Source organism: Rhipicephalus sanguineus, chromosome 1, assembly GCF_013339695.2.
Source record: "Rhipicephalus sanguineus isolate Rsan-2018 chromosome 1, BIME_Rsan_1.4, whole genome shotgun sequence".
Classification (NCBI taxonomy): Eukaryota; Metazoa; Arthropoda; class Arachnida; order Ixodida; family Ixodidae; genus Rhipicephalus; species Rhipicephalus sanguineus.
This window is the reverse complement of record NC_051176.1, coordinates 296,297,253-296,312,042: the sequence shown is the minus strand read 5'-3', so window position 1 is coordinate 296,312,042 and position 14,790 is coordinate 296,297,253. Positions and strand designations below refer to the sequence as shown.

The following is a 14,790-nucleotide window of genomic DNA, read 5'->3' as shown; positions in this document are numbered from 1 at the left end:
TAATTGGACCACCGGGGTTTCAATTACGCGCACCCAATGCCTTGCGCACGAACGCTGCCCTCTCATCCAAGCAGAAAACTGCATCCAACTCTCATGCTCAGGCACAACGTGCCCCCAGAGCGACTGCGGCGGGTAGATAATTACTGGTAGCGTTAATATAGATATAGTTCAACGCACGGAAGGCTGTGAGTACGCATCCTGCAGCGCGCAGTGTATCCATTACGTTTCGCACTGTCCCCCACAGCGTTAGTTTATGCCGTACGCTACACTGAAAAATTCGGCGTCCCTAAGCGTCCGCATCCTTACTGTTCCCCTTGTCATCTAGTGGTGAATCGATAGACTGCAATAGCCGATTGCTAGGACACAAGTCAAGGCACGAGACATGTTGGTCAACAAGACTTCAGCTACGAAACGAGCCGAGCTACGAGACCGTGTGACGTGCAATATGCGGCGGCAGAAGAATCAAGTGCCGTGTAAGGCACAGCCGTTGCGTTGCAGCGCAAGCGCGGAGATCTTCCGTGACCATCTCTCGTGTGCGCGGCCGCACGCATCTCTTATACGGTGGGTGCATGCGCAGTCTCATCCGCTAGCGTCTAGCGCACCCCAATGCCGCTGAAACTGCGTCAGTTTTACGTCTCAAGACCACGACATGACTATGAGGGACACCGTAGTGGTGGGCACCGGAAACAAGCGAACTCGGAGAAAGGACACCCGCGAGTAACGGGCGCTTTCCACAACCATCGCAGAGGCGCGCGCCGCGCAAAAGCGGTGCATGTGAAACGAAGCCGCGTCCGAGCGTCCTGGTGCCGCTCAATCGCCGCGGGCCTCGCCGCTCAGTCGCTCGCATGTGAAACTCGTCATTTTGAAGCCGCCACGGTGTAGTGGTTACGGGGCTCGGCTGCTCACCCGAAAGTCGCGGGTTCGGTCCCGGCCGCATTTCGGTGGCGGCGAAATGCGGCCGCCACCGAAATTTTGACCACCTGGTGTTCTTTAACGTTCACCTAAATCTAGGTACACGGACCTCGAGCATTTTCCCTCCATCGAAATGCGGCCCGCGGCCGGGATTCGATCCCGCGACCTTCGGGTCAACATTCGAACACCATAACCACTAGACCATCATGGTGGGTGCTGAAACTGCATATGTTACCTACTATCGTTGTGCATTGGAATACTTCGAACGCAGGGCCGTCTTGCTCTGCCTTGTTTTCAAAGTGTTACGCTATGACATTTCATGCCCACACTTTCATCTAAAGGCATTCACAGAATGCTAGCTCGTGCTGATTTTATGGCGCTCGTGCTCGACTCACGGCTGCGCGCATTCTACAAGGACGGCTACGAGTGGGTCTACAAAATGCTGCATTTTAGTGACACTCGGTACGTATACAAGTTTTAGTATAAAGCCCTGTGAGAACTTAAGTCACACACATGTTTTGTGCATCAGTGATGAACAGCTAGCGCGCAGCCACGCTCAGATCCAGGCTTCTTTGCATCACCAATAGATAGATGTCCCGCTGTGCAGCCCTCTATCTGCTCGTGATCACTGAACCGCAGGGACACTGTTTTGTGGCGCGGAGACGCTTCTCCACGGTAGCGCATCCTGCGCGAAACAGGGTCGCGCGCCTTGGTACAAGGCGTGCAATCTGCGCTGGTTGCTGATGAAGCTTGAGGCGAAGCGTGCAGGGGAAAACTGGATGTGGTTAACAAGTTTATGCACCGGAGCACGCCGTTGTGACATGAGTGGACAGGTAATGGAGCGCTCAGTTGGAGGTGTTGGAGGAGTCTGTTGTGCTGTCATCGTCGCTGCTGCTGTCATCTTCGCTGCTGTCGTCGCTCATTGAAGAGTCATCATCGTCCTCTTCTCTCCTCCTCTTCTTTTTCTTCTTCTTCTTCTTTACGAGGCCCAGGCGCTCGCGCTCTTCCCGTCGCGCAATTTTCTTCGCGTCGAAACCTTGGTAGACGTAGTTCTCCATGACAAGGAAGTGGTTGGCCATGCCCAGACAGATGGGACCAAAGCACAGCAGGAGCACGAAGGCGAGCACGTGCGCAAGCCAGTAGCCCTCGGCGCCTGCCACGAAGGTGTCACAGAACAGCAGCAGCGCTGCGTTCAGTGTCTTGAAGGCCGATTCGCAGCTGCTGCCGCCGCCCTGCTCGGCCAGCTCGGCGCTTGCCCAGCGCAGCCTCTTCGCGGCGTCGCTCATGTACTCGCTGTAGTAGCGACCTACCGATGCGGTCAGTGGGTCTTCCCCGCTCATGTTGCCCTGCACCAGGGGTCGCCACTTGCGCGTCAGCTGGTCGGCGGCGTCACGCAGCGACCGCTGCTTGGGGAGCTCGCCGAGTGCGTCCACGAGCGCGCGGACTGCGGCGCCCGAGTCGCGCACGGTGCTCGCGTTGCGCAGCAGGTCGGCGCTGAGCCGGAAAACTTGGGGCTTTTTGTCGTCCTTTTTATCGGTCGATGCGGGGGCCTCCTTCTTGGTTTCGTTGCCCCCGTCCTTGGGCGTTGCGGCCCAACTTGGCGCCTGTAGATCCGATACCGAGCCTCCTTGACACTTGGACAAGATCTCGCTGGGTACGAAGCCGGCCCATGCGGCACCCCGCTGGTCAGGGGTCCACAGCGCGTACGACATCTGGTCCAACGGCTTAAAGTTCTTCGAGTGGTATGGTTCGCAGACGTACACCTCGGCGGCAGCGGCCACCACGTACAGTTGGGTGGCGATGTACGAGGAGATGATGAGAGCGACCAGGCCGGCAGCGGCGCTGTACACGAGCATCAGGCCGCCAGTGTTTGACTGGGCAGAACGTACGGTGGGCCGCAGGTCGTTGTCTTGTGCCGCGATGCCCATCCCGGCGATGGCAACGATGGGCGCCACCAGCGTGATCACCACCACCAGCAGCATGGGCAGTCCCGTCAGGAAGCTCATCCAGCCTACCGCGCCGCCGTCGCTCTCGTAGCTGGCCAGCTTGTTGATCGGCGTATCCACGCCTCCCCCACTTTGCGCCATCATGCGCACTCGCTCTTCGGCTCGCTCCAGCGCTTGCCGCACCTTTCGTAGGAGTTGCTTACGCTGCGCCACCGTGGCGTCCTCGACTGCGCGGGCCAGGCTGCCGTAGGCGACCTGGCGCGAGCGCTCCAACTGGCCACAGCGACGGCCCACAGCTTTGAACAGCGCAGCCAGGTTGCGTTGTCCTTCGGACGACAGTGAACGTACCAAGGAGCGCGCGTCATGTCTGCACTCGGAAAGCACGCTGCGCGATGGCAAGCCAGAGTCCATGGCCACGCGCCTCTTGACATACTCGCCAAAGTGGTCTCGAAACCGCGTGTTGAGCGTGTCCACGATGTGTCGAAGCTTGGTTGGTGCACCGTCGTCTGCCTTCTTATCCTTGCTCTTATCACCGCCGCCGCCGCCGCCAGCTGACAGTTGCTTGAGGAGGTCGACGGCGGACTGGTAGTTGTCGTAGGCGTCGCTCACGGCCGAGCCCATGTCTGACTTGCTGAGAAAAAGCGCCACGGAGGTGATGATGAGTGCCACACCGGTCAGCGAGACCGACATGCAGTAGTATTGGTAGTAGTCGTCGTAATCCGGTGTTATGACCTGCAAGCGCTCGCCGCCGCACTTCTTGGCGAAGCGCGCCCCCACGATTCCCAGACCTCCGGCGGTCACGGCCAGAAAGAAAAACCAGCTTATCCACACCATTATGCCCAGCATACCCTGCTGTGATGAGAGCGCTGTCCAGATGCCACCCAGTCCGGGCGCGTCGAGTGCGTCTTGGCCAAACTTGATCCCATCTCCAGGGTCGCCGGCGAATAGGGTGATCAACGCGCGGCCGATGTCACACCACACGGGCACCGTGGCGCCCGAAGGCTGCAATGCAAAACTGCCACCACCGCCCCCGCCGCCATCGCCAGCGGGTGCCGCTGTGGCCTTGGCGCCACCCGCACCTTCACCTCCTGGCTGCTTTCCTGGCTCCTTTCCTGGCGGCTTATCTTGTGCGCGCACCAGCAGACACAGCAACAAAGCGGCCAGCGCAGGCCGCCGCATCACGGTTCTGCGGGGCCGCCTCGGCGCAGCATCATGCAGTCCGAATGAACGGATGCGCGTGTCTCGTGATGGCCATGGGTCCGGCTGTAGACTATATACGTTTGATTGTTTCCAGATTGGTTAGATCCTGGCGCTCAACCCACTACGGGGCATTGTCCATGAATCGGGTGGCAGCATAAGGATGCTGACGAGGAATCGTTCCTTCTGATAAAATTGCGTGTGTACTGAATGAGTTTCGATGATGACCAGTTTTCAAGTGTGAGGCATTTTGACCGCATCTCTTTTGTCTGTCTGCCTGCTTGCGTCTTGCATGGTGCTTTCGGGGTAGTTTCACATGGCATGGCATGCGTGTATGACCAGAGGGGGACGGACTCTGGTGTGAGGAACATGAATGACAGGCTATGTTCATCATGTCATAAGCAACATGTTATCGTGATGGAAAGAAGATAATTTTCAAGGGCTCGTTTTTCTTTGTTAGACAAAATATATGAGAACTAACAGACAGTAATGCCAAGGAAAGTAGAGGGGATGTTATTTGTAGTAATTAAGATATAGATGTGAAGAAAGTAAAGTGGACGAAAAGAACTTGCCACCGGCAGGGACCGAACCTGCGACCTTCGAATAACGCGTCCGACGCTCTACCTCTGAGCTACGGTGGCGGTCATCCTCCCGTACACTTTATGGGGTATATATGCATAGGCGTGCGCAGGGTTCCCCATTAGGGGGGGCAAAGGTTCGCCGCAGCACCCCCCCACCCTACTAAGTCAATGTATGGGGCAGATTTGGCGCCCCCCCCCCCTTCTTAGAGGAATAGAAGGGTCAATGTACGGGGCAGATTTTGCGCCCCCCCCCCCCCTCTTGGGCGATTAGGGGCGGCGGCCGCCCCCCCCCCTGCCCCCCTGTGCGCACGCCTATGTATATATGTGCATTTAAACCTAGGAGTGTTAGTCAGCGCCGATCGCAGCCATGGTGGCGAGTGTGGAACGCTTTTTCTGCCTGTTGGCGTCACGTAGCACGTGATCTTTTTGCGAGCTGGCAGCTGACCAATAATCCCTCGCATACTACCTGAAGGCATCAAGTCTGCCAGAACGAGACCCTCGCTCAGTGACGTTGCTTGTTGGGCGAGTTGGAACGAGTCAGTCATAACGTAGTTCAGCGCAAAAAACAGGCAACAGACGAGTGAGAGGACAAGGACACAGCGCATTCTTCCAACGAAAGTTTATTGGATTGGGACGCATGTATATATACACACAGGGAAAGCAAGAAAAGAAAAAAACAGATCCTTGCACGCAGTCGGGACCAAAGGGTGAGGGAAATCATCGAGGCTGAGGAAATTAAACGGTCTGGGGACGCATGCGTAAGCATGCCTTCCTTGCATCTTTCTGACAAAGAGCTTTTGTTTTTGGCGAGACATGGGAAGGGGGGGCGGTGTTGGCACACGTGTGTGACTTATCGGCACTTTTCTTCTTTTCACCTTTCGGTTTTTACTTCCTGTTTTTTTCTTTTCTTGCTTTCCCTGTGTGTATATATACATGCGTCCCAATCCAATAAACTTTAGTTGGAAGAATGCGCTGTGTCCTTGTCCTCTCACTCGTCTGTTGCCTGTTTTTTGCGCTGAACTACGTTATGACTGACTCGCTCAGTGGTAGAGTTAGGTGGTTCGAAGATTGCAGGTTCGGTCCATGCCGATGGCAAGTTGTCTTTTCGTCCGCTTTACATTCTTCACATCTATATCTTAATTACTACAAAGAACATCCCCTCTACTTTCTTTGACATTATTGTCTGTTCTCATTATGTTATCGTGATGCCATGGTGGTCGTTTCATTACCTTGCTACATACATACAATGGTTCAACTGCACCATTCGCACCATTTTGCTACAATTCTACTTCTCTACACCTTACTGCGCCCATTTAAGTGCGTTGCACCTGCACGACAGCGGAGCGTTTCTGGCCCAAACATTCTTGGTTTGGCACAAAATAACCCACACCCTCTCTTTCCACCGATGCGCCTTTCCTCGTTATGAGGACAATTAAAAACGGTAAGCGACCACGAAAGTTCATTAGGCAGTTTTACAGGCTAAGATAGCGTTCGTTGTGGTCGCCCGCTACCGTCACTCAACGGGGGCCCGCAAGTATGGTGGCATACCGCAAGCATAGAGTTTCCTACAATTACCTAGACTAATTGTAGCGCGTCTGGCGCTAGTGAACTGTTGTTGTATGCATGGAAATGTTGGGATATGTGAGCTTCAGGCTTGGCTTGGATTGGTATCGTTCACAAAGAGCCCGGACCCCTCAAAGACGCGTCTGGCTTCAACGCGTTACTTGCGTCAGAATGGTTGATTTCGTACTGAAGGAGCACGTAGTGAGCTATTTCTTTTTTGTCATTGCACAGAAACGAGTTTTCTTTAACTTTGGATACTTATGCGTTGATGTACAATTTTACGAAGCGTAAAAAGTAACGAACGGCCGCTAAACTTGGAAGGCAGACGACAAGAACGTCGTCTGTTTCTGTCTTTGGTTATGCCGTACAGGTGGATGTGTTTTTATTCTAGAATATAATACGCGTGAATGAGATTCATTTATAACAGTTTTGTTTTAGAGAAGCTTTGTTTGCGCAGTCGTATCCGCTTTTTAGCCTCGCTCACAGCCTCGCTCACACAAGCCTCGCAGACACATATACCTAGAGTGTACTAGATAATATGCCGTCATTCCCATTGCGGCAACGGCATCCCTTAAGAAATTCGCAGAGACGGTGGCGCCAGAGTTCCCTCTAGCAATTATTTTGAGAAACTCTATGCCCATGGGTATAGTGTACTAGAAATTATTCTAGTACACTATACCCATGGGCAAGTTCGCGTCACTGCGCGTACGAGGGGGATTGGTCCGACGAAGGAAAGAAGCGCGGGAATTGTTTTTTGAAATGGAGGGTCTGCGCAGCGCTGTAATACACTCTAAGACAAAATCGAGTATTTGGGGAGTATTTCTGCCACACAACGATAATCGTCATCTGGCTTGCTCGCGTTTCCTTTCTTGAAAACTCAGCTCTCGTCACTTTCCTGTCAAGAATGCTGTGTCACGCTGATAACGCGCGTGCCGTTCGTGACCGGGAAGTGCCGCGACCGCGGTGATAACGCGAGGAAAGTACGCGAGGTGGATGACGATTGTTGTTGTGTGGCAGAAACACTCCCAAAATACTCGATTTTGTCTTAGAGTGTATTCGGAAAATGCGATCGCCGCCGTCTACGGTACGAATTGGCGAGCTTGTTTAGGAGGTGTAAAAAAAAAAAAAAAAAGATGGAGCCTGTTTACTGGCCCTTTAAAGCATTATGAGGAATGTAGCATTATGAGGAATGTAACAGCCAGTCACGAAGCCGCAGCAGCATTTTACTGATTTCGTTGAAGTACAACAATAATAATAAACAAAAGGAGACGCGAAAGCGGCTGCGGGCTGAGCGGGAGAGGGCCAGCGGAGCAATCCAACCTTGCACGTCACAGGGATGCCTCCGCATGGCGGCGCCACAGTATGTCCTCGCGCCCAATAGGAAAGTTGGTGCCACGCTACGACAAATTGGTCAATCGAAACGGCAACTGTCTAGGGAAGTAGCTGGTATGTGTACTTAAATGTTCAGAATAAAGCAGTTATAATATTCACTCTGGTTTTTATTTCGTGACTGATTGGACTTTGAACAAACAAACAAAAAATAGCCCTCGTTGGTTATGCCTGTAGCGCTTGTGTGTCAAACAATGCAAAAATAGCCACAAAAATGCGCCATTGCATAATGGATGCTTATATAGAGTTAGGTAGAACACAAGGTAATAATTGTGATACTGCATTGTCCTGGCCATTTGTCCTTGGCCACTGTTCAGAAATCCTAGTCTGCTCTAAAATCACCTGCCTGTCATGCGACATCCATAAAACCAGGAAAACTCACGATGTCAGAATGTGTGTACGCACTAAAGAACCTATTTATATGCTGAATGAAATTTGCTCTTTTGCAGAGTAGCCGGACAATCCTCTTTTCAAAATGGAATAGAAGTTGGCAGCCTGCCTATCATTTTGGCAGAAGTCACTCGTAGCTGCTGGCAAAATTTGATTTATTAGTGCAATAGCATTAACCCTTTCGGCCCTGGCGGTGTCAATTGACTCCACCACGCAACATTTCCCATAGCACCTCAGAAATGAAACCAATACTGTCCATTCTTTGGGGAATACTTCTTCAATGATTCCCACTGCGATTGACAACAAAATTGCGGCATGCTTGCGGAGCTGGAAGCCACAAAGAAGAAGCTTGACCGAAGTCATGGCTGACGCCGAGGCGGGTAAGCTGAGGCGGGTAAGCGCCATTCTTGGGTCGACGTACCAAAGCTGTTTCGATGAGTATCACACTCATAAAGAAGACGTGGTTCACATTTTGTGTAGTCTAGTGAGTAACAGGAAAAAAGAAGCCATTTTTCTCATTCCAAAACTACTGAACCCTGGTGACCTAATTTGAGGCCATGTCTGTAAATCCTTTATTACTTGCTCCACATGCTCAATTTTTTGTTTGTGGCCTTCTGAGGTCCTAACTATTAGGGAAACACGCACAAAAATGTCTCTGGCAAAAATAAAAAATCCAGGGCTGAAAGGGTTAAAGAGTCCGTGTCACAGAAATTCCAGTGCCAGTGGCATTAGTTGTCAGTGAAAGATTGGTATATCTATGAGCAAAAAATCTCGATGGATGCAAGGAAGAAATAGTGGACTTTGAGCCAGAATCGAGCCCAAATATTCTGCATGACAGTCGGGCGTTCCCACAGAAGCGCGCCAGTGTTTTTTTCTTCTTTTTTATGGTATTTATTACAAACATGCTTAATGTATATAAAAATCGAAAAAAATAGTCAATGCCAGCTCTACAAGCACACAACAAATGATACAAAGAAACAAATTTTAAAGAACACTGTTCTCTAAAAGGGTACTAAAGCAGTATATTTTACAAACTGTGGATACCAATCCAGCTGGAACTGTGGTTGGTTTTAAAGTCCTTTAGCTGGAATTCCATTTGCATAAAACGTGACCGCTGTGATACATTTGGCTCTGCATGCCTGTCTGACATGCGAGTTTTCTATAAGCTGTGCATAGTCATTAGTATGAGCGTGTCAACAGGCATAACGTTGCTTTTGGGTGGCATGAGATAACCTATGGTATGATAATTTGTTTTTTTAAGCCTTTTGAAAAATATCCTGAACTAAGATGGTGTCCTTGCAGCTAATAAAGCAATCTTATATAGATTCTGGAATGTCGCAAAGGTGACAATTAATTGAAAATACACAGATGCTTTTTTTGATTTAACCAGGTAGTGTTTCTGTATGCACTTTAGAGAAAAATGTTGTGCAGCTAGGTGAAATAGGCAATTTCTGTACACGCACAAGCACGTCATGTCCAGGTAGTCATCCAGTGTACAGTGGGGGTGGAAATAGCATATCTAATATATCGTTGTGGAGATCTTTTCTTTATCTCAAGAATAGATAATCGTTTAAAAATCTGACCGCCAGAAAACGCACTGCTTCATGCGTGATGTGCATGAATCAGAGCCACGTCAGTGCTTGAAAATGCTTCTGCAAAAAGCCATATACAGGTGTTATGTAGGGCAAGGATTCACGTTAACACATGTAATATTGCTTGGCAGAAGCCTAGAATCGGGTTAGACGTCACACCATGTGAGTTGGGCTATGAGTGTGTGGTTTAAAGGCCCACCCGTTACAAATCATCATCATCAGCCACAGCATCAACATGCACATATTGTCTTATGGACACGTAGTGGGCACTTTGCTACCTAATTCACAAAATGATGAATTATGGTGTAATGGGCACCAGGGGCATAGGGGGCACAAGAGGGGGTGGGTTAAATCCCCCAAACTGGCCCCCTGTGCCTTATGTACAGTTGTACAACTGTACTTGCAGTAGACATTCTGGGAGAGTTTGAAACGACCAATGTTACGCGTGCAAACATTCCTTTCCTGACTGAGGTGTCTATTGAGCAGTGAAGCTTGGCAAGTGAATGACAAGGTTATTTTACTATTTTAGTGCACTGAAGACAGTGACCCGATGGTGATGACATATCTTCAGACCTCATCGTCTTGCAGGCTGTCATGTTATGTAAAATCCATTGTCAATAATCTGTAGCCCAACATGTACGCATGTTTGCAAATCCTTGCTGTTTTCACAATTTATTGCTTACAAATGGGCCTGCGTGCGCTGCTTTTCAGCCAATTCATTGGTGTCACACCTTCAGAAGTAAATCAAATATTGGAAGTTAGCACTGAGTCCGTGTCGTTCTTCTGTACTCTGTCTCGTTTAACAGTGCGCTAAAATAGTAAAATGGGTTACCAACATGCCCAAGCCTATGCTCTGAGGTGATGTCAACGGCACCCAATTATGCTATCATTTTCCACTCCTGAATGCGACGCTCCAGCACCCTCCAAGGTTGTTCTGTGTAACTAATATTTTGAACGGCATTATGACTCCATTGAGCTGTCTTTTTTTACATCTCTCTGCGAGCACATTTTTTTCATTCATTATTTTTTTCCTGATTATGGATTTTAACGCATTACTGCATGCTGCCGTGATCATTGCTAGCTACCGCATGATAAGCAATGGGAAGCGAACCAATATCGGAGACACAGGCTCTTATCCCATTCTTTAGCTCTGCGAGCTGAGCCCAATTAAACCCGTTCCACTTCTGCTCATTTATCGGCTCATGTCTGCTGGGTAGATAAAAAAGTCTGTCATAGCAGGCAATGCTATTCGTTTTCTGAGATCGCAAAAGGGATTTCCAATAAACAGGAAGAGCATTTGATTCGGCGCTTCAAAAATTGTTGTTCGTTTTTGTGTTGACACTCCTTCCTCTGAATGGAAGTTAGCGCACCATATGAAAAACTTAATCATGTAGCAAAACACAAGTGCACTTTGTAACCATTCACTAAACTGAATTGACCTTGAAGAGTATTTATACCCAAGTGGTAATTATGCACTTAAACCCTACCTGATTGCGAAGCTTGGGCGCTCCAATATGCGTAAACCACAATTTTAATTTTGGAGCTCATAGTTTTGTCTGATATTGCAGAAAAATGAGTAAAATTTCAAGTTATAAAAGTTTTCAAATATTGAACTTTGCATGCACTTGTGGAATGTGCTTCTTTCAGTAGAACATCTCAGGCTGGCATATGTGACGTTACAGCTTACATGAAATTGCTTCGTGTTCACTAGGCTTTAACAGAAGTAAACATTATGGAATCTGCTTATGTGAAATCACTTCAACAGACACGTGCTCTTATATGAGATACAGCCGGTGTCAAGTGAAGTGTTTGAGTAAAGTGTGGCGCCTGAAAGAAAGCTTTTTTCACATTATGGACATGCAGTCTGATGTTCCAGCTAGCACCATAGGTCCATAAATGTTCTCTCGGGTCCTACAGTGTGTGAGCTTTGTAGGCATGTTCGTTTCGTACAGGTGTGAACACGACAGCAGCAGGCCAAGCCGGCTTAAAGGTACACCAAAGTGAAACATTAATGCAGTTTATACAGATAAATTATTCTGCCATAACTGTATTGTCATTAATTTCGCCATCACAGGTTAATGTGTTAGAACAGCAAATGAAGGTCAAAGTATCACGCTTGAATTTGACACTGAGACTTTAGCGCGTTCACGTCAGTGTGATGTCACAAACTTCCAAGTCTCCTCGCATATTTCGGACACATTGATTCAATGAAATTTTCTGAAACTTACTCTGTTAAGACATTGTGTCCCTTGGAACACAATGTAAATAATTTCTAGTGGTAAACATCTGCATAGACCCTAGCAGACGGAGTCAAAATCTATGACGTCACGGCACGCTGGTGAGGCTGCTGGTGGCTTCGCCATCTGTATTTTCTTTTTGTGCGCTTTCTCACTTGCCAAGGGTCGTCTCGTCGTAAGAGTGGTGCTTTCAGTATTCTGAAATCTTAATTTACGAATGCGCAAAAACTCGTTTTTCTCTTTATGGTCCCTTCAACGGTCTGAAGTTTGCACATCATGCACATGTAGATGCTGTCGGTTCAGGCTGGTAGTTAATCTTAGCTGTCATTCTGGCTTTCTGCAGGAGTATGACCTTGAGCAGAAGATTGACCTTGAGATCAAGATGCGCGAGGGCACAACGAAGCTGCTCGCCGTGTGTCAACACCGACCACAGAGCCTCGAAGCAGCGAAGTCTCTGCTTACCTCGAACGAGCGCATGGCTGCCTATGTTGCCGAGCTGCAGCGCCGCAAGACGGCCGATCGTCCTAAGCAGACGTAAGTGGAGTGAGCAGCTAATGCACACCTGGCCGGAAAGCGTGCACAGTGGGGCCAGAGGTGGGTGCATGGCCCACCACTAATAAGTTGTAAGTTGGAGGGGGCAGGCAAAGTTGGCCTTTTATTATTTTGCAAGCAGCATGCAGAAGCTCATATCTCAGTCTGAATAATCATGAAAATCTCAGAAACGTACTAAACCAAATGTCGTGAGACTGACTGTCGAACTGCGTTACGTAACCAGGGGCACAGAAAGAAATCTTTTTTGGAGGGGGGGAGGTGGTTTGTCCCTTATTTATGTATGTGTGTGTGTGCGTGTGTGCGTGCGTGTGTGTGTGTGTGTGTGTGTGTGTGTGTGTGTGTGTGTGTGTGTGTGTGTGTGTGTGTGTGTGTGTGTGTGTGTGTGTGTGTGTGTATACCCATATGAAATGTAGAAATTTCGGGGGTTGTGTTTTAGCCCCCCCTCCTCCCCAACGTAACCCCTCCACCATAGTAACTGTAACTGCAGTAAAATATGCAGAATCCTTGAACACGGAGTGTCGCTGGAGCCAAAGTTCTGACAAGTGGTCTTGTCTTCTTCAAGGCAGCTGCCTTGAAGAAGACTTTCCCTATCTTTCCCTAAATGTCTAGCTGCCTTATTTACACTAAAATATGTGAGCTTGAAGTCACATTTCACTATAAATAAATCATGCAGCCTGTGCAAAAGAGTTTTTGAGGAGAGCCAGAGGTGGGTGTGAGGTTTTGGGGGGAAGGGAGGAAGGAGAGTTAGCACTGCAGGACCTTGAGCAAGCACCTATGCTGAAAAACGAAGGTGCTTGGTTTGTGTAGATGCTTTGCTCTCCTTCATTTCTGTTAACTAGAAGTAAGAAATATACTGAATGCTTATATCATTTGCACATAAGGGAATGCACATGGAATGCATATTGCATAAAAATATTTGCAACAGAAAAACACTAGGAAAGGAGACGCATGATGCAGCATTTCATCGAATTTTTCAAATTGGCACATGTTACAAAAAACTGAACTGTCCCTTACCATACCTACAGGAAATGAGCTTCATTTCCCAAGCCAACACTATCCTCCTTTGCTGCTGCTAGCATACACAAAAGTTCCCTTCTCTTAAGTGCCAGAAGATAAAAAGCATGTCATGTTGACATGCCAAGCCCTGCCTCCCTTTTTTTTTTAAAGCAAATCCATGTCACAGATTGGCATAATATTGGCTCATACACTTACATTACCTTTAGTGGCCAGATTCATGACATGGTTATCTAAAAAAATTGTGCATACCACTTGTTATACTCAAGTTTTGATGTCGCATTTCAATCCATGAGCACTGTGCACAGTTTTAGGCGGACATAAAGTGAACTGTTAGTGCAAAACAGAGCGAGGTCAAGCGTGCACATTGAAGCACCCTAGTCCATCTGCGATATCAGCGCTGCTTTATGAAAAAATAAAAAAATAAATGATTAAGAAATAAAACACAGCTGAGAAAAACTAAAAGAAACAAATTAAAAAATAAAGAATAGTAAAAACAACTAAAAACGAAGATAAATTTAGATACAAAAATTCAGCATTATGCTTAGACACTCTTAGTTATTTTATCAATGAAGGATACCAAGACTAAGTATGCTATCTTGGTGTACAGTTTGAGCAAGTAAAAGACCTTGCTTGGTGTTGTTTTGTGTTTTGAGAAAATCTGCTAAACAGCAAATATCCTTTTAAGTGCTCCTTCAGTAGGTTTATGCTAGTCGTTCTCTTCTTTTTTGCAGAATTGGTGGATTCCCTCTGGAGTTGTCACGTTCCCGTGTGGCAGTGTCAGGTAAGGCAGTACTTTTCCTTGAATTTCATACTCATCTAGCCACCATCATGAGTCTTTCGGGGTGCTTGGCCTCAGTTTGACATTATCACAACCATCTTTAACTTACTTTCAAGGGTGTACTAACACAGTTTTGAGACATCACAAAAGGGACATCTTTCTTTTCCATGAGATGCAGTGTGAATGGTCTCCACACACTGGAGCCAGCAAACATGGACAAGATATTTTAGTTTCATTTGTAAGTTCTTGTCGCCCAGCATCTGCAAGCCAGCCCCACCACGATGAACATTACCATGACGAGTCTACGTACTTTGCTGGGTTTGCTAAATTTTTGTCCTGCATGCAGCCGAAATCGCTGCTGGAGTCACTAAACTATAAACTACGATTCACTCGTTTCCATTCACCACGCGCAACTGACAACAGACAACAGAGCTACTCCTAGTACATCATGAGTTGCTCTCCCCACATGACTTAGACCTACATTAGATTGTGTTACATATCACTGTGAAACCACCCCCTTGATATTGAAACTGAAAGTTTTTAGGGGCGAAGCTCCTTAAGGCGGCACCCGTTCGTCCCTCGTAGTCGTCGTCGTCGTAGTAGTAGGTAGTAGTAGTAGTCGTAGTCCGTAACAAG

At 48.3% G+C, this 14,790-nt stretch overlaps 1 protein-coding gene across 3 annotated transcripts in view; it reads left to right on the top strand.

The window, feature by feature from the left end:
- Nucleotides 1-14,790, top strand: part of LOC119379310 (rhotekin-2) — a 184,249-nt gene that overhangs the window by 144,943 nt on the left and 24,516 nt on the right. For all 3 annotated transcript variants that reach the window (XM_037648584.2, XM_037648586.2, XM_037648585.2), the window contains exons 2-3: nt 12,151-12,341; nt 14,108-14,157. In XM_037648584.2, coding sequence (XP_037504512.1) covers nt 12,151-12,341; nt 14,108-14,157 — 241 coding nt within the window. The remainder of the gene's footprint in view (nt 1-12,150; nt 12,342-14,107; nt 14,158-14,790) is intronic.